The 18,971-nt window shown below is 39.3% G+C and overlaps 1 protein-coding gene across 39 annotated transcripts in view; it reads right to left on the reverse strand.

Annotated features, from left to right (window-relative positions):
- Nucleotides 1–1,402: 1,402 nt before the first annotated feature.
- Nucleotides 1,403–18,971, reverse strand: part of ANK3 (ankyrin 3) — a 714,446-nt gene continuing 696,877 nt past the window's right edge. For 29 of the 39 annotated variants that reach the window (XM_063781818.1, XM_063781817.1, XM_063781816.1 and 26 more), the window contains 4 exons: nt 17,351–17,434; nt 17,160–17,219; nt 15,745–15,832; nt 1,403–2,823 (listed from right to left, as the gene is read on the reverse strand). In XM_063781818.1, coding sequence (XP_063637888.1) covers nt 15,764–15,832; nt 17,160–17,219; nt 17,351–17,434 — 213 coding nt within the window. In that variant the 3' untranslated portion in view covers nt 1,403–2,823; nt 15,745–15,763. The remainder of the gene's footprint in view (nt 2,824–15,744; nt 15,833–17,159; nt 17,220–17,350; nt 17,435–18,971) is intronic. The other 10 variants (XM_003312571.6, XM_003312570.6, XM_009458505.5 and 7 more) reach the window with 3 other exon arrangements.

Genomic DNA, 18,971 nt, shown 5'->3' on the forward strand with positions numbered 1-18,971 from the left:
AATGTCATATTTTGGATACTTCTGAGTAAACTTATGACCTCCTGCTTGATCGGAACCAAAGCATATCACATATACCTAAAGTCAAATTTTTGGGCATATAAACACAACTATTTAATACCTAAACAGGTATACATCATTGAGTTTCTGGTTCAGGATAAACACCTTCTCTCAAAGACTGAGTCAGAAATTTGTAACTCTTAGATAGGAAGTTAGGACACCTATATTCTGATCCTGGCTTTACAGAGAGGCATTTTGGGAAAGTTGTTTTTTTTTTTGTTTGTTTGTTTTGTTTTGTTTTTTGTTTTTAAAAACCTCTCAAGGGTCTAACTTTACCCATCATAAAATAATTTTGGTGCAAGGGTAGTGGCACATTTTATTTATTTGGGATACCATGCAGATGCAACCTAGCCCCATTCTTTATGCAAAGTAGATTATCCATGCATTTCTTCTGCATTGATAGTGAATCCTTGCTGGGGACAACTCATTCCATTTGGCAACAATCTTTAATGGACAGGCAATATATAACATTGCTGAAAGTCTCTTAGCACTCATTTAATTTTATAAAAGGGTCATTACCATCAAAGAAAGACAGTACCTAATTCATAAAGTAGATATGAGGACTAAGTAAGTAAATGGAATGTGCTTAGAACAGAGAATAGCATGTAGTGAGCACTCCAGTTTTAGTGATGATGATCACAGTTACTACTATCACTACTACCATATGCTAAGCTGGTAACTAGAATAAAAGTTAAAACAGCCATGGTCTCTGCCTCAGTAGAATTTAGATTCACGCAGTGTATGGGTTGCAAATTCACAGTCAGGATGTACAAATATAAGAAATGAGGCTGTGGCAGTGATACCTGTAGACCCCACACCTGGCTGGAGAGGGCAGGGACAACTTGGCTCTAGCAGGTTGTTACCTTCTGGGAATGAGGTCCATTGTTGCCAAATCTTGCTTTTTAAGAGACGTTAGCAACTTAATTATGTGAAATGTCCCAACTTGTAAGAATGGACAATAAATGTAAATTAATAAAACAAAACAAAAACAAGCTCTGTGGGCTAAAAGCAACTGCATGTTGATGGTTCCTAGAAGTGCCAGTCAACTTTTTGACATGCTGGCTATAGTATCTCCAATTCTTCACTTTTCGAGATGGCCTGAACAGATGTGGGCAAAGCTTACTTGTCAATTAATCTTTAATTCCTGGCTCCCCCATGAAATGCACAGAATTTATAAGCTGGGAGCTTGCAGGGCACATATGAATGTTAGAGACTATCTATCTCTTCAGTGACCACAGAGGCACAAAGAGGACCAATGGGGTGGATTGGCCAGGACTCATATGACAAGGGATTAGACAACTACCTTTTGCCAGAAAACACAAGGAGACTGTAGAGCACAGATAGGTGAAGAGTTTAACACAATTTATTTTATGCTTAAATAATCGACTAGGTCATCCAGTGTATGGTTTTTCATACATATGTCATTAGAGCTATGTGTCAATGAATGCTGATTTTATGTGAATATAATCAACAAATTAAAGAATTTCACCAAAACCCAAATAAAAATGCCCTTTAAAACACAGCAGCCTTATTAACCTAATATGACACTGCTAGAATGGTTACAAATGATTGGCTTACTGAAAGGTGTCTACATCTTATAGCCAGTACACAATACAGTAATAATTTTACAGCGTGCTGCCATTCTACTAGCTAAGGATTTCTGTTCAGTCCTTTTTAAATACCCCCGACTGGGGCCTTTTATGAGCACCATCCACCTCTAAAGCGGCAAGCATTTACCCCCTTTTAAGCACTAACAGATAGCATCCCCCCACCCCCTAAAGCAACTACCGTATAGGTTATTTTTTTTGTTGTTTTTAGGTCATTTCATTGAAAAATTGGCAATAGCAACAAATATTAGATGAAGGGCTTTGTGTTTACAGATAAAATCTTTTGTGTTGCAGTATACTGTAGTGTTTGCAAAATTGGAAAAGATTTAATCAAAATAAGGTGATACACATGCATCAAAATATTAGTATTCTGAAGAAAAAAATTTTTCACAGAACTACAGAATTCCTCATTTTGGGAATTATTTAAATTTGCAGCAGATTTTAAAGATTTGTTTTTTTTTAAAATCAAGCTAGCAGTTTTGCATATACAAACATTATAATTGCTAATATACAAGAATCAGTGAAGAGTCACCCCCACCCAGAATCCCGCCCTCCTCTTCTAGGGTGAAGTCACTTGAGACCCCTATTTGTTAAATGCATTTGCAATATTCTGTTTGTGTTCTAAGAGGCAGTGCCTTATCAACATTTTATTCTATTTTTCTGTTAGAATTTATACAGTGTTATTATTTACAGCAAAACTATCGATGTTTTAAAAAAGAAACAAATAGTGTTTATACCCTGACAGTTTGGGTCCAAGAAAAATAAGGCGAGCTGTTGTAGATTTAGTAATTTTAGTGTTTCTCTGTGATTTGATCATTCCATCTCCTTCTGTCCCTTCTGATGGCAGGAATTTCTTCCTTTTGTAAATGACACCAAATTACTTGAGATAAACTGTTAACAGCATGGCTTCTTGTATATACACTGCATTGCTAATTGCACACGCGCCAATCCGGAAATGAAAGTGATTTCCATGCTCTGTAAATTGGCTCATGCTAAATTAAAATGTGGGTGGTTTTCTTTTCTTTTCTTTTTGCATAAAAAAAATCATGCCATTAATGTGTGGAAGCAGCGAACACACACACACTTCTCGGTGAATTTTTACTTCCTGCTGACATTTCTTCCACGAATTTCTCAATACTGGCAGTAAAAACTTATGATCCTGTGGAAAGAGACAGTAGATAGTGAGTTTAGCTTTCTTTTTCTTTTTCTCTTTTTCTTTCTTTCTTTTTTTTTTTTTTTTTAAGACAACTAGTGTAAGCCTTACTTGCCATTCAATAGAAAAGTCTTAGGGAATAGAGGCCCTCCATTCCCTATGGGGTGGTTTAACATGATGCTGCTACCTGCTAGATGCCTTAGAGGACAAGGCCCTAAGGTGTACTGGAAAGCTCTTAGAAAGCAGTGAGCTTTTCTAGGTGACCTCCAGAGAGCCTTGCTTATTATTGTATCTGTGTTTTGTAATTGCACCAGACCACCTGGTTCAACTTTTTTTCTTTTTTGAGACGGAGTCTTGCTCTGTTGCCCAGGCTGGAGTGCAGTGGCCCGAAATTGGCTCACTGCAAGCTCTGCCTCCTGGGTTCACACCATTCTCCTGCCTCAGCCTCCCGAGTAGCTGGGACTACAGGTGCCCACCACCACGCCTGGCTAATTTTTTGTATTTTTAGTAGAGATGGGGTTTCACCATGTTAGTCAGGATGGTCTCGATCTCCTGACCTCGTGAGCCGCCCACCTTGGCCTCCCAAAGTGCTGGGATTACAGGCATGAGCCACCACGCCCGGCCCTCAACTTTTATGTAACAAAGTTGTGAGTTGTTTTTGAGTTGCCACGGACACCCCCAGGATGAAGGTCACATAATGTGAGCATGCCCAGATGAACTAAATATGCAACCATAGGAGGAACCTAAGTTCTCAGACTGGGGAGCTAATTAAGAAGCTTATGTCTCATGGCAGGATCCAGTCAGATAGAGCCCTGGCGTCACCCCATTGCAGGATCCAGTCAGATAGGGCCTTGGCGTCACCCCATTGCAGGATCCAGTCAGATCATGCCTCATTACCCTATGCTTCTGAAACATGACCCAGCCCCCAGCTTGGAGAGACAGATTTGAGTGGTTCCTCCTGTCTCCTTGTCAGTCAAGTGGCAATACACCTTTCTCCTGCAAAAACCTGGTGCTTTGGTGTTTGGTGTTCGACTGTCCATTGTGCACGGGCAAACACCCAGTTTGGTTTGGTGACGGTTTTAGACTGTGCTGGGAAGACCCTCTTCTAGTTCTGTCTGAAGCTCAGGTTATTCAGCTGCTTGGGGAAGCCATTTGTAGCCCTTTGGGCCTTAGTCTTATCTGTGAAATGAGGTGGCTGAGAGAGGTAATCTCTGAGACTTCCCTAAATATCAAAATGTAAGAAGTTTGGGACTTCCATGAGCAGAAAGGGCCAGAGATAAGGAGTCAGGATAGAGCATCTCAGCTATTTCTGAATGCTTTGTAAGTCTCTCACTTCTCCAAAAATTCAACTAATCTTTCAAAAGGAAGAAAAGCGTCATTACTTCATTACAATGAAATTTCTTTTCCATAACCAAATTAAAATTAGAGACAAACTTCTACCACTGCAAAGAACTTTCACTTTTCCTGTCCATGTCAGTCATAATGGGATGAATTATTTTTATTTGAGCTTTTTAGTGGAGGCTCCACTGAGAATGTCTTGTCTTGCTGGAGGATTCCTGCATAAAGCATCTGTGTTTTATAACCAGTCTTACTGTGTCAAAATAAATCATTCTTTGGCAGAGGTTTTCATACTTTTGTGTGCTATTGTGGTATGAATTTGCCTTTTCCATAAAACAAAGTTCTTCCCATATATTGTCTCTCCTCCTTGTTTAGTGTGAAAAGCTGACAAACTTGCATGCCTACCTGCCTGAGAACAAGATACAGCTCCTATAGAAATCCTGAGTAAGGCAAGAACAATTTTAAGAATAACCCTGCTCACTCCCATATAAACAACAGACTATATTTGCAGATCTAGGACAACCTTTAGAATTCGACTTCTCTTGGGGCCCAGGAGTTCCAGTGACCTTGAAGATGTTTACTTACCTCAGACAAGTATCTTCCTCTTTAGATGGGTCACCTAGGACAGCCTGGCTTATGGAAACATGTTGGTAGAGCACTTCCTCTCTCTGCCCCCCTACAGGACCTGGCTTCCTTTTTAGTATTAAAAGTGCTACTGACCTCCATGCCCCAGGTCACTAATGCTTGGAGCCAAGAACATGAAAGTATCAATTCCTCCTATGTGATTTCAACACCCCTCCCCTGTGACTCTGCTGAGGTTCCAAAGAAGGAAAGTGACTCACTTGGGTAGATCATCTTGCAGAGGGTGGGCAAATCAGAAGATGATGATCAGGATTTTCTCACCTGTTTTTATCATTTAATCCTAATCTTGTAGGCACCAGGCTTCTTAGATGGTCCTATGATAATGTTACTACAGTCTCACTCCCTGCTTTCTCTAAACCCCTCCCCCTGACTTTTTGAAGCTTGATATATAATTTGTATATCATACTTCAGCTATTATAAATACACAGCTTCTTTTTTTTTTTTTTTTTTTTTTTTTTTTTTTTTTTTTTTTTTTTTTTTTTTTTTGAGACGAAGTCTCACTCTGTCGCCCAGGCTGGAATGGAATGGAATGGAATGGCATGATCACGGCTAACTGCAACCTCCGCCTCCCGGGTTCAAGCAATTCTCCTGTCTCAGTCTCCCGAGTAGCTGGGATTATAGGTGTGTGCCACCAAGTCCGGCTAATTTTTTGTATTTTTAGTAGAGATGGAGTTTCACCATGTTGGCCAGGCTAGTCTTGTACTCCTGACCTCAAGTGATCCACCTGCCTCGGCCTCCCAAAGTGCTGGGATTATAGACATGAGCCACTGCGCCTGGCCTGGCTTGATAATTTTTAATATTTATGTAGATGTGTGATCATCACTACTTTTCTCCATGTCTCCTAAAAACCAATCCAACTTCCCAGGTTAATTTCGTAATGAGTAGCAAGGCCTTTCTCTTCTCACCTCAATCCAAGCAAATGTTATCTTTCTGGATATATTGGATATGTTTCTATCATTTAAAAAAATGCTGTGAATTATGCCCACTTATATTCCAGTGAGGATGTTTTGGGTGATTTTTTTTAAGTGGGAGTTAGTTCCTCTTATAACTTTTTCTTTTCTTGGTTATGCAATCAGAGCCTGTTGGTCCCAACCACACTGGGTACAGGAAGGTCATTCATTGGACAAAAGACTTTACACCAAGTACAATGTTGCATAAAAAGCATGAGAACCTTGGCTAAGTGACTGTGTACTTGCTATAAAAATATTGACACTTGGTATAAACTGTGATGACAGCGCCATCTGATGGGAAGGTGTGAGGGCAGAAGCCATCAAGATGACATTTCAGAAATAGAATTTTGACTCATCTCCCTTTTCTGGTTTAGATAATGGATATGAGATAGACGCAGTTGCACTTAGGAATCTGTCTTGCTTTGGGTTTTGTATGCCTTTCAAACCTAAAGGTGGGAGAAACTAAATCAGAAAACCAATCATTCCTTTTAGCCATTTCACTGTATTTTTAAGAAACATTTAAAAATATACGAAAACAGGGCCACGCACGGTGGCTCACGTCTGTAATCCCAGCACTTTGGGAGGCCAAGCCGGGGGCAGGGGAGGGGGGCGGATCACCTGAGATCAGGAGTTCAAGACCAGCCTGGACAACATGGTGAAACCCAGTCTCTACTAAAAATACAAAAATTGGCCAGGTGAGGTGGCAGGCACCTATAATCCCAACTACTCAGGAGGCTGAGGCAGGAGAATTGCTTGAACCCAGGAGGCAGAGGTTGCAGTGAGCTGAAATCGTGCCATCACACTCCAGCCTGGACAACATAGCGAGAGTCAGTCTCAAAAAAAAAAACAAACAAACAAACTTGGAAACAGCAATTCATTGGATTTTCATGGCAGCTGATACTTTACAGTTAAATATGTACTGCATACATCACATCTTCAAGTCAGGAGCATGCTCTGGTACAGAACTGACTCGTTTTTTATAGGCGAATGGACATACCTGTGGATTTTAGACCCTAATGCCTAGCTTTAAAAAGGGTCTCCTATCTTTAGTTTGGCATCTGAAGCTCTCTGGTCCAGCCCAATGAACCTTTTTTAGGCTTAATTCCCACTGTCCCTCACTGAAAAGCTGTTTTGCAATCTCCAGCGGTTCTCAAACTTGGTTGCACATTAGACTTACCTGGGAAGATTAAAACAACAACAATATCCAGGCCACATCCCATACCAGTTTATATAGAAGTTTTCGGGATGGGGCCAGCATCAAAAATTTTTAAAAACTCGATAATTTGAGAGCCAGTCAAATGTTCTGGAACAGTGCTTCTCAAAGTTTAATCTGCATTACACAGGAGTCTTTGAGTATAGATTCTGATTCAGTAGGTCAGTGTGTCTGAAATTCTGTTTTTGTTTTTTTTTTGTTTTGTTTTTTGGTTTTTTTTTTTTTTTTTTTTTTTTGAGACAGAGTCTTGCTCTGTCGCCCATGCTGGAATGCAAAGGCATGATCTTGGCTCACTGCAACCTCCACCTCCCGGGCTCCAGTGATTCCCCTGCCTCAGCTTCCTGAGTAGCTGGGATTAAAGGCGCCCACTACCATGCCTGGCTAATTTTTTGTATTTTTGGTACAGATGGGGTTTCACCACGCTGGCCAGGGTGGTCTTGAACTCCTGACCGCAGGTGATCTGCCCGCCTCAACCTCCCAAAGTGCTGGGATTACAGGCGTGTCACCATGCCCAGCCTGAAATTCTGTGTTTCTAACAGACTTTTAGGCATGCTGATACTGTGGTCCACAGACTTCACTTTGAGGATCTAGATTACATGCCAGGTATCAACTACAAATTGTTTTCCAACTTCATTGTCTTTGCTCATGATTTTGTATCCACCTATACTTGCCTTCTCTGATTATCATCTGTGGCTAATTCCTCTTCTACCCTTCAAATTTGTTTCAAATGCCACCTCCTTGAAAGTTCAGATTTCTTTCCCTAATGAAATCCACCTTTGTAGTTCAACTCTTACTCATCTTTAAGACTTAGCTGTGTCATGGCTTAAGGAAAGCCTGAGCCCACTGAGGACAAAGAGGTCTTTACTCTAGTTCTTTGTTTCTCTCCCTACCCACCTCTCTTTCCCTTCTTTTCTCTTTTTCCTTCTCTGTAGTTACAGAAATCATGGACTAAGACTTTTTTCTAAACATTAATTTTAATTACTTTATGTAACTAAAATACACTACAGTGCAGTTTTAAAGTAATTTCCAATTCAGGTAGCTTTGTTTCTTCACTAATACCAATAAGTAGGGCTTTTTTGATTGTTCTTTTCTGTTCACTTGTGATTAAAAAGTATCTTAAGTCAAAGGGCTGGAAAAAAATACTGGAAAACTGTTCATTCGTGTTTTAGCAGTGAAAGAAAAACCTAACAGTAATAAAATTTTATTACTGTTATTATTTTTATTAGGTAAAGATATTTATTCTAAACTGTTCTAAAGTGGATTAGCTAATTTAATCCTAATAACCCTGAGGTACTATTATTTTTTCCATTTTGTAGATAAGAAAATAGAGCCACAAAGCTTTTATTTATTTATTTTTAAATTAATTTAGTTCTTTCGAGATGGAGTCTTGCTCTGTCGCCCAGGCTGGAGTACAGTGGTACGATCTTGGCTTGCTGCAACCTCTGCCTCCTAGGTTCAAGCGATTCTCCTGCCTCAGCCTCCTGAGTAGCTGGGACCACAGGCATGTGCCACCATGCCTGGCTAATTTTTATCTTTTTAGTAGAAATGGGTGGGGTTTCACCATGTTGGCCAGGCTGGTCTTTAACTTCTGACCTCAGGTGACCCACCTGCCTTGGCCTCCCAAAGTGCTGGGATTACAGGTGTGAGCCACTGCACCCAGCCAAAAAGGGAGCCACAAAGCTTTTAAATAGTGAGCTCAAGGTTACACAGCTAATATATAGTGGAGCCAGAACTGGAAATCAAGCCACCTGCCTCTAGCTCTTATCTTGAAGCCAAGGCTTTTGTTAATAGGAATTTTTTAAGGGTATGAAAAAAAAGGCGGGGTGCGGTGGCTCACACCTATAATCCCAGCACTTTGGGAGGCTGAGGCAGGCAGATTACCTGAGGTCGGGAGTTTGAGACCAGCCTGACCAACATGAAGAAACCCCATCGCTACTAAAAATACAAAATTAGCTGGGCTAATTTTATTTCTTAAAATAAAAAATATTATATATTTTTAAGAAAAATAAAAAATACATAATATAAAAACATATTTACTCTATATGAATTCCGGTAAAATATTCTGGAGGGCAGGGTCCTGAATTTGTAGTGAAGCAATTCAGCCCGTAGCTCTGACTTCTGAGAATCAGAATCAGGAAATCCAGACCTGTCATTAACTGCACTCAGCCTTAGAGATTTTGCTCTCTCTTTGTCACTGTTCATTGCTTAGTAAAGAGGAACAAGAATACCTGTTTTACTAACTTCCTAGGGCTACTATGAGAAACAAGTGATGTGAAATAATGGACACTTTTCTGAAGTGTAAACCACCATCACATGCAGAGGATTTCAGACACTGCTGTTCTCACTTCTCCCACTGTTATATTCTAGCCATCACTGGCTGCTGCTGCTTAGTCCACCAGCCTCTGTAATCCAAAGCTCTTCAAGGTTCTGTTCTTGGTTTTCTTAATACTAGTAGCAATAGCTGACGCTTATTGAGTGCTTACTAAGGAGGGTCATGGTTGGAGCTCTGCGGAAGAGAGAGGTCAGAGGCAATTTTTTTTTTTTTTTTTTGAGACGGAGTCTTGCTCTGTCGCCCAGGCTGGAGTGCAGTGGCAAGATCTAGGCTCACTGAAAGCTCCACCTCCCAGGTTCACGCCATTCTCCTGCCTCAGCCTCCCAAGTACCTGGGACTACAGGTGCCCGCCACCACACCTGGCTAGTCTTTTTGTATTTTTACTAGAGACAGGGTTTCACCGTGTTAGCCAGGATGGTCTACATCTCCTGACTTCGTGATCTGCCTGCCTCGGCCTCCTAAAGTGCTGGGAATACAGGCGTGAGCCACTGCGTCTGGCTGAGGAAATTTTTTTTAACTCTGAAATGTTGCTTTTGAGGACTCAACTTTTGAGCCCCTTCTTGGCTTACTTCAGCTTTCTCCCTAGGTAATCACATCTGTTCACTGGTATTCAATACCCATGTCTTTTGTGATGATTCCCACATTTTTATATGCACAGCCCCAACTTTTCCTCAGAGCTTCGGACTTGCATATGTAACATAAATACTTGGATGTCTCATAGCATTTCAAACCCAAGTCCAAGCCTGAATGCCTGTCATTCTTCTTAAAACTCATTCCTCTTCCACTTCTGCTTCTTTCTCTATCATCCAGTTGCTTATGCCAGAAATCTAGGAGTCATTTTTGACTCAATGATTCTTCTCCACTCTACCCACCATGCTAATCTATCAAGTGCTGTCAATCTTCCCAGCTGAAGCCACCATTATGGCTTAGTTGAATTGAAGCAATAAGTTCCTAACTGGTTACCTTCATTTTATTCTTGTCCCCCTATCCATTCTCTAGATAGTCCATGCTCTTGTGTTTTTTTTAAAGAGGGAAAAAAGACCAAGTTAGGTCCTTGCTTAAAATCCTTCAGAGGCTTCGAATTCCTCTAAACATGCACACAAACAATTATTTTATTAAGTTCAAGGGTACATGTGCAGGTTTGTTACACATTATTTTGCCACCCAGGTACTAAGCCTAGTACCCAATAGTTACTTTTTCCTCTCCTCTCCCCTCTCACCCTCAAGTAGATCCCAGTGTCTGTTTTTTCCCTTTTTGTGTCCATGTGTTCTCATCATTTAGCTTCCACTAAATGAGAACATACGGTATTTGGTTTTCTGTTCCTGTGTTAGTTTGCTAAGGATAATGGTCTCTATCTATGTTCCGTTCCTGCAAAGGACATGCTCTCGCTCTTTTTTTATACCTGCATAGTATTCCATGGTGTATGTGTGTGTACATTTTCTTTATCCAGTCTACCACTGATGGGCATTTAGGTTGATTCCATTCTTTGCTATTGTGAATAGTGCTGCAGTGAACATACATGTGCAAGTGCCTTTGTGATAGAACAATTTATATTCCTTTGGTTTATACACCCAATAATGGGATTGCTGGGTTGAACGGTCGTTCTGTTTTTAGCTCTTTGAGGAATTGCCACACCACTTTCCATAATGGTTGAACTAATTTACACTCCCACCAACAGTGTATAAATGTTTCCTTTTCTCCACAACCTTGCCAGCACCTGTTATTTTTTGAGTTTTTAATAATAGCCATTCTGACTGGTGTGACATGGTATCTCATTGTGGTTTTAATGTGCAATTCTCTAATGAACCGTGATGCTGAACTTTTATTCATATGCTTGTTGGCCACATGCCTGTCTTCTTTTGAAAAGTGTCTGTGCGTGGCTGGGCACAGTGGCTCACGCCCGTAATTCAAGCACTTTGGGAGGCCAAGGTGAGTGGATCACTTGAGGTCAGGAGTTTGAGACCACCCTGGCCAACATGGTGAAACCCTGTCTCTACTAAAAATACAAAAATTAGCGGGGCATGGTAGCATGTGCCTGTAATCCCAGTTACTCAGAAGGTTGGGGCATGAGAATTGCTTGAACCCAGGAGGCAGAGGTTGCAATGAGCCGAGATTGTGCTACTGCACTCCAGCCTGGGCAACAGGTGAGACTGTCTCAAAAATAAAAGAAGAAACAAAAAGTGTCTGTTCATGTTCTTTGCCCACTTGTTAATGGGGTGGGTTGTTTTTTGCTTGTAAAAAGCAAAAATTGACAAACTGGACCTAATTAAGGAGCTTCTACACAGCAAAAGAAACTATCAACAGAATAAAGAGATAACCTACATAATGGGAGAAAATATTTGCAAACTATGTATCTGACAAAAGTCTAACATCGAGCATCTACAAGGAATTTAAATTCCCTTTAGAATGAAATCTAAATCCTTTCCTCTGGCCTACAGGGCTCTGAATGATGGTGTGTGTGTGTGTGTGTGTGTGTGTGTTTTAATGTTATCTTGTGCCTATCTTACCTACCACCAGCTCACCTAACATATTTGAAGAAATGAAAGATCACACACCAATCTTACATATGTGAAGAAATGAAAGATCATGCACTGATCTATCATTTCTTCAACTATGTTAGGCCTTTTCCCACCTCAGGGTGCTTGCACATGTTGTACCCTTTGCTTGGGGTCCTCTTCTTCTCCATTATTTTCATAATTGGTGCCACTGATGAGGTCTTAGCTTAAATGTCATGATTTCAGAGAGACCTTCCCTAGCCCCAAAGTCTAAGTACATTCTTACATTCTTTCATTGGATCCTGGACTTTGTATTTTCAGTGTTTAAACATTTGTCCCATTTCTTTTTCCCATTGCAGACTGGGAGATCCAGAAAGACAGGGACCATGAAGCATTTATTCACTATTGTATATCTAGTCCTTCCACTTTAAGCCAGGCAGATGGCCAAATATTCTTTGAAGAAATAAATGAAATGGGTTAACTTTTTGGCCTCAGGTAAAGGGCTGCCTTGACAAGCATGGGCACTCTTGCCACTCTTGGCTTACACATGGCTGTGAGAACCTGAGCATTTTCCTAGAGGAGGTTTAGAATACAGTATGTGTCATGCAAGTCTTTGCCGTGGCTTAAATGACCTTTTATCTGGGGATCTTCCCTTGCCATGACCTCACAAATCAGCCCCCTTTTTTGGTATTTGAAGTAAAAATCTAGAGATTTAGAAATGAAGTCTTGCTTTGTTTAAGAAAAAAGAATTAAAAACTATGAGTCCTTTCACTGTGTAGAGTAAGAAGAAATTTACGACAGGTTGCTTTTGTGCTTGTATTTGATTCAGAATTTGCTTTTGGGTCTCTAATGATCAAATACTATTTATTAATATAAGTAGTAGTTAAGATCTATGTTCTAGATAAGTTCAAATTTTATTCTTTTGCTCCCTAGCTGTAGTACCTTGAGTAAATCATTTAAGTTTTCTGAACCTCAGTTTCCCTATTTTTTAAAAAAAGGGGTTGGGGGATAGTTGTATTTACCTTATGGCATTGTTTTGGGGATTTCCTAAGGTAATATATATAATTATTTACCTAGTGCCTGCCATATAGCAATCATTTCACAGAAGATGATTATTATTATTCTTTGTAAATAATTTTAGAGAGATAGCTTAGTGTAATAGAACATTAGGCTGAGAATCAATAATCTTGACTTCAAGTCTTAGCTGTACCAGTCATAAACTGTGTGAAGGCAGAAACATCATTTGACCTGTCCGAGCCTTAATATCCTCATCTGTAAAAGGTCACAAGCAAAATTGCCTGACTTGCCTTAAGGCTTGTTGGAAGGATTAAATAAGACAAAAATGTAAAAGTACTTTGTAAACTATAAATCACTATATACTATGTACAAATCTTGAAAGTCATTGGCTTTTCTCTTTAAAAATAGGATAGCTATGACTCAATATTAAAGAAAAGCAGGGGCAGAGTTCAGATAGCTCAAAATTCAACTGCTTCTAAAATGGGAAATACAAATTTTGATGTTACCATCTAAGACTCAGTCATATTTGGCAGCATTCTACTTGCTTAGTTTTTTTTTTTTTTTTTTTTTTTTAAAGAGGCAGCCAGCATGACTATAAAAACTCTCAATATATTTGCAAATTGATTTTTCCGGAGCACATACATTCAGTCTCCTGGAATTCCAGGCAGTATTCTTGGACTCATTCCCTAAGTTCACTTACGGAAGGTAAACACTACCTGGAAAGTAAAATTAGGCTTGTCAAGTCACTGTTCTTTCAATCTGACACATTGTTTGCTTTAGCTGAAGTTATTTTCACATTCATATGAATCTACCCAACGTTCTCTCTCCTTTGAGTGGTGCAGCAAGTGAGTCTGACAACTTCTTTATAGGATGATTATTTAAAATTTTAAAACTTCCTTTATATTTAGTGAGCAAGCTGTTTTTAAATCAACACAGTCTAAAGGACCCTGGAAGCATAGCACTGTCATATTTTTTGGTGTCATTTATTCACAGGTATTAGGAATATGTCATTGTAGAAAATGGCTCAGCTGGTGTAGGTAACCCTTTTGGTTCTTTTCCACTAGGAGCCTGAGAATATGATTGAACAAGCTGCTAAACTTTAGGGGCATACTACAGATGACTGAACTCTTTTCTACTTTCGTTTCATTTTTCACTTAGAATTGCATAAATAGACGAATTCAAGATAACAAACTCATGCTTAGTATTTTGTGGATCTGCTATAGGGAGAAGTCTTTCACCAGGTTCAGCAGTAGGACATGCATAGGAGTGGGTTCATTCTAGCTACTGCTACATTGACGTCATCCTTCATTTTCTCATCTTGGATCCTTCTCATCCAATAAAAACCAAGTTGTGTTGATATTTTTTTATTTAGCCATCCTCACTGCCAAGCTAGCTTCTGCAATAGTCTCTCAACAGGTTTTCTGTTCATCCACCAGTGCCCCTTCCAATTCATTAACAACTACCCTGCATTTAGAGCGAGTGATGCAGAACATATAAACTGGGTCATACCACACTCTTGCCTAAAATCCCTTAGTGGTTTCCCACTGCTTTTCGGGTACAGCCCAGAATCCTTACAGGGATGACTGACTGCTACTCATTCTTTAAAATTCAACTCAAACATCATATTCTCAAGGAAACCTTCCCCGTCACCTCCGACCCAGGTTAAGTCTCTGGCAAACAAGTGGACACTGGAGGCAGCTTGTTCGAGTTTGTATCCTAGTTCTGCCACTTTTTACTTATGTGAGCGTGGGCAATTTATTTAACCACTTTGGGCCTGTTTCCTCATCTATCAAGTGGGGATGATGAAGGCCTTATCCAAGAGGGTTGGCTATGAGGATTGCCTGAAGAGCACACATGAAACACTGGGAAGAGGATGTGTAGTAAACATTCTTTCCAGAATGCTCTGCAGTTCTTAGTGGTCTTCTCAATGCCATTAAATGGTCATGTGAGAAAGTCTCACAGAAAGAAATGAAGTAAATGTTATACTGAATCAACAAATGATAAGGCTTGCGGGGAGGGAGAATTGAGAACTTATCTGGGCCTTAGTTAGCTCACACATAAAATTACAGGCAGTGAAACTAGATTACTTCCCAGTTCCTTCCCTCAGCACTCTGCATACCAGTATTCTGGCAAGCAGGGAACAGCAGATGCATGAAAATGAAAACTAGAATCTGTTTGCTCTTTCTTACTACTTTAACCTGTGGGGCTAAGAAGACTGGCGGTGAACTAAAGAAGTGATTTTGCTTTACCTTACAGACTATAGAGGACTTTCTTTTTCACCCCATATGGCCTAATTGTAGGTAAGTAGAAAGAAATAGGACAATGTAAAAGGAAAATAATGTGATCTGTAAAGAAAAGTCCAGGCAAATGTAAACAAAGCTCACTTACTAAACATTTAACTTAAAAAACAAACAACAGTGCCATTAACCTCCTATTTTTTCCTTTTGTTTCTATAAAACACCAGATAGATATGTCAGTCATTTAATTTAGACTTGGAAAGTCACTTATTTCAACCAAAATGATATCCTCAGATGCTGTTCTGCTAAAATGGTGAAAGTCTGGATCAATAAAACTCTGAGTATAACTGTAAGAAGTATTCGTTGCCAAATAGTCTTCCTGTTAGATTGTATAAGGCTATTGTATTTCATAGTGAGCCTTTACTCTTATCACTATTTATACTTGCTTCTGCAAACATAATTTACAATTAAATTGCTGCCTAATTTGCGAGGAGAAAGTTAATGGACTGTGAAACCGAAGTCAAGTTTCATTGTGTGTATATATGCAAACATCAACAGAACTTGAACAACTTCGTATTTGATTTTCAAAGCTGAAATTCAGTGAAAAGGAAAGGACGGGGAAAATCTGAATCACTTATTTAGTGAAAAATATAAGTTTCACAGGAATTTAAGTCCTACTGTTGTTGATATGAACACACCTCACCTTGACTGACCGTTCGCTGTTACGAGTGGCTCTTCTTTTCCACATGCCGGATTTCTTTCTTCGTTTTCACCTTAAAACCTTCTCCCTGCTTTGAAAGGAATGTACATATTAAGATTTCACAGTGAAACAGTTTTAGTTATAAAGCAGTCCCATTCTGATCCTTGGAGGCTGGATTAGGACAAGCGAAACAGTTTAAAGCATTTTGTCACTTCATGTCCAAAAATACGTACAATCTTTAGCTTAACCACACAGTTTAGCATCATCAAGGCAAGCTAGAGAGCACTGTCAAAATGAATACAACATAATTGTACTTGACAATAATTCAGTAAGTTAGTGATAAATCAAAATAACGAGCAGCCTATCCATTTCCTATAGTAAGCTAAAAGAAATCAGCACCACAGCTCACAAGGCAGCAGAATTGTAAACAATCTGTTGCAATGAGATTCAGACTTCTTAGTTAAGTACTAATCCATGGAAATGCTGTTGATCTGAGGGACTTTTTTAAGTTAGTGGAATTGCCAATGACTTCCTCTTACTGTCAGACCCAGAAGGCATCTATTTTGCATAAACAAATCCTCTCTTCACTGAGCATCAGGAATACAGTTCCCCGAGAGCAAGGTTGTGGCACAAATACTCAGTTTTTACCCAATTTTTAACAGAAAACAAATGCAGCCTTTTCAATTTTGTGATTTGTACTTCTGATAAATTTTCAGTTTACTTTTTCTAATGTAAACATAGTCTATTGAAGTTTCTATTTTTAAATTGAAAAGGGTGGAGATCTGAGAAACAAGTGAAAAATAACCAGAGATGTTTTCTCTGAGAGAAAGGGGTTGACTGGAGGGATTCTTTAACTGGCACATTGGAAATGGGCTGTTATAAACCCAAAGAGGGGAACCCCCTCCTCAGATGAAGATGGAGGAATTCAGATTTCCCTGCAGAACATACTGGAAAGAGAAAATGTATGGATCCGATGTGCAGATCTTGAACTGAGCCTTTTGCCATTCTAACTTATAAAGCCTGTGCTTTTGGAGTGCTCTCCGCCCCTGTCCCAACAGACACTCTGCTGAAGGCCAAGCCCTGGGTGGGGCTGAAGCACTGCTCTGAGGTTTGGTGGTGAATGGTGAAGGTTTTATCTTCTTTCTCCCTCAAACTGGCACATTCTGTCCCCTATAAATGACCTTATCTTTGTGAAAACTCTGAAGACAGTAAAAAAAAAAAAAAAAAAAAAAAGTATGTAACAAAGAATGTTAGGAAGAAAAGTATTTTTCTTTGACCCTGATCAAATGCATAAGATGTCAAAAGCAGCAAACACTTCAAGCTGCCACACTGCAGATGCCAGCCTGTTAGCAGCAATTTCTAGGGAGTGCACAAAGCTTTTGTCCTCTACATTCTCTTTGGCAATCCCTCTCCATTACCACATCATCACGTTTTCTCTCTTGTGGGATAACAATTCGTCTTAATACTTTCCGAGTGATCTGTAGGAAGTAATGGTGAAAAGTAGAGATTTTTCTGTTTCAGGAGATGACACTACAGCACAAAAGTAGCAGAGTTTTTAATGCAGAAAATCTAAATTCCAAGAGAAGCATGAAATCTCAATGATGATTACTTTTCTGGTGATGAGGTTGCCTTCTTCATCAGTAAATTGTTCTTCTGTGACAGATTCACCAGGAATGTTTTTTGCTTCCTCTCCCTAAAGGATGTGGCATAAAGATTAGCAACATACTAGATGGAGAAATCTCCACACTACTCCAAACACCACACACATGCTCTGGAATTTTAGAGAAATAAGTTGTAAGTTCTACTTGCTACTCCAGTGCAAGGGAAAAAGGCTGACTTCACTGACAGTTATTTAGCAGTCAACAACATTCGAGCATTAAACCTCAAGTATGTATAAGCGTGATGGTTAGCAACAGATTCCAGAAGGAAGAATTTGAAAATACATAATTATAGGATGCAGTTACACACTGTAAACCGAAAGGCTTCATACGTTGAGATAAATTTTAGCCAAGGATTAGAGCTCTGATTAGATCGTCTCACTTTAAGCACTGTTTCTTCATTAGTTCTACCGAATCTCTAGAGATTTTTGTGGATTGAGTTTTATCTAACTTGAACTAAGATAGTACCTTAGTTTGGGCATGATATTTATCACTCTGGTTTATTTAAAAATTCATTCACTAAAGATAATACACACATTTTTTGAAAGATTATGAGAAAAGTTGAAGGTACAGAGAGAATCTTGAAGACTGAATCTTTCATAGCTCTTAAGTGAGAATAATTGTGTCGGATATAGTACATAGTTTATACACTGAAGTATCTTCATTGCCATAGGCAAAAAAATAGATAAAATCAATACCAAGGGAATTTAAGATGATATCTTCTGATCTATGCACCCACAATCTATAAGAACACAAAGTTGTTTCGTAATAAAAAAAAAAGAGAACAAACCAATAGTGTTTTAGTCTTTATTCTGTCATTTTTAAACCAGAACTGCTGCATCTCTATTGGCTGTAACATATGGCAGTCATAGAATGTGCTCACCATTGGCTGGCATTGACAAAATTATCAGAGTCACTATCTTTTACATTCCAGTAATACAGAGTTAGAATCTGGCTTTCTGATTTGTTATCTAATTTTGGAGGGGAAACTCTGAAAGGTCTCACTATGAGTTTTAAAAATAGAATACATTCTTAATTCTCCAGGGTGGGCGCCTATTTTCCTGTCATAGACAGCTTGGTGGATTTAGATGGCTCCATAGTATCTCTCCACTAGCTCTATGATTGTATAACACGACAAACTACTCAGCGAAAGTAGGACCATATCTGCAATACATTACCTTCATTTGTGTTTAACTTAAGATTTGTGCCACTTATAGTTCGGGAGAACAAGGATAAAGATCTTAAGGATGGACTAGTATTCCAGGGACCTATTGATCTGTCAGTCAAACTTCTTACTGAAAAGGTGAAATGGATAATGCTGCTTGGCAGTGTACAGATGTGGTTTTGTTTTGTTTTAGGGAAAATGGCCAATCACAAAAACAGCTGCCTTCCTGGAAAAGTGAGATTCTAACTCTTTGTGTTACTGGCATGGAAAAGATAGTGGCTCTGAGAATTTGGTCAGTGCCAGCCAATGGTGAGAACATTCTATGATTGCCATATGTCACAATCAGTAGAAAGGCAGTTCTGGTTCAAAATAACAGAATAAAGACTAGAACACTATTGTTTTGCTAG

This window comes from Pan troglodytes, chromosome 8, assembly GCF_028858775.2.
Source record: "Pan troglodytes isolate AG18354 chromosome 8, NHGRI_mPanTro3-v2.0_pri, whole genome shotgun sequence".
NCBI lineage: Eukaryota > Metazoa > Chordata > Mammalia > Primates > Hominidae > Pan > Pan troglodytes.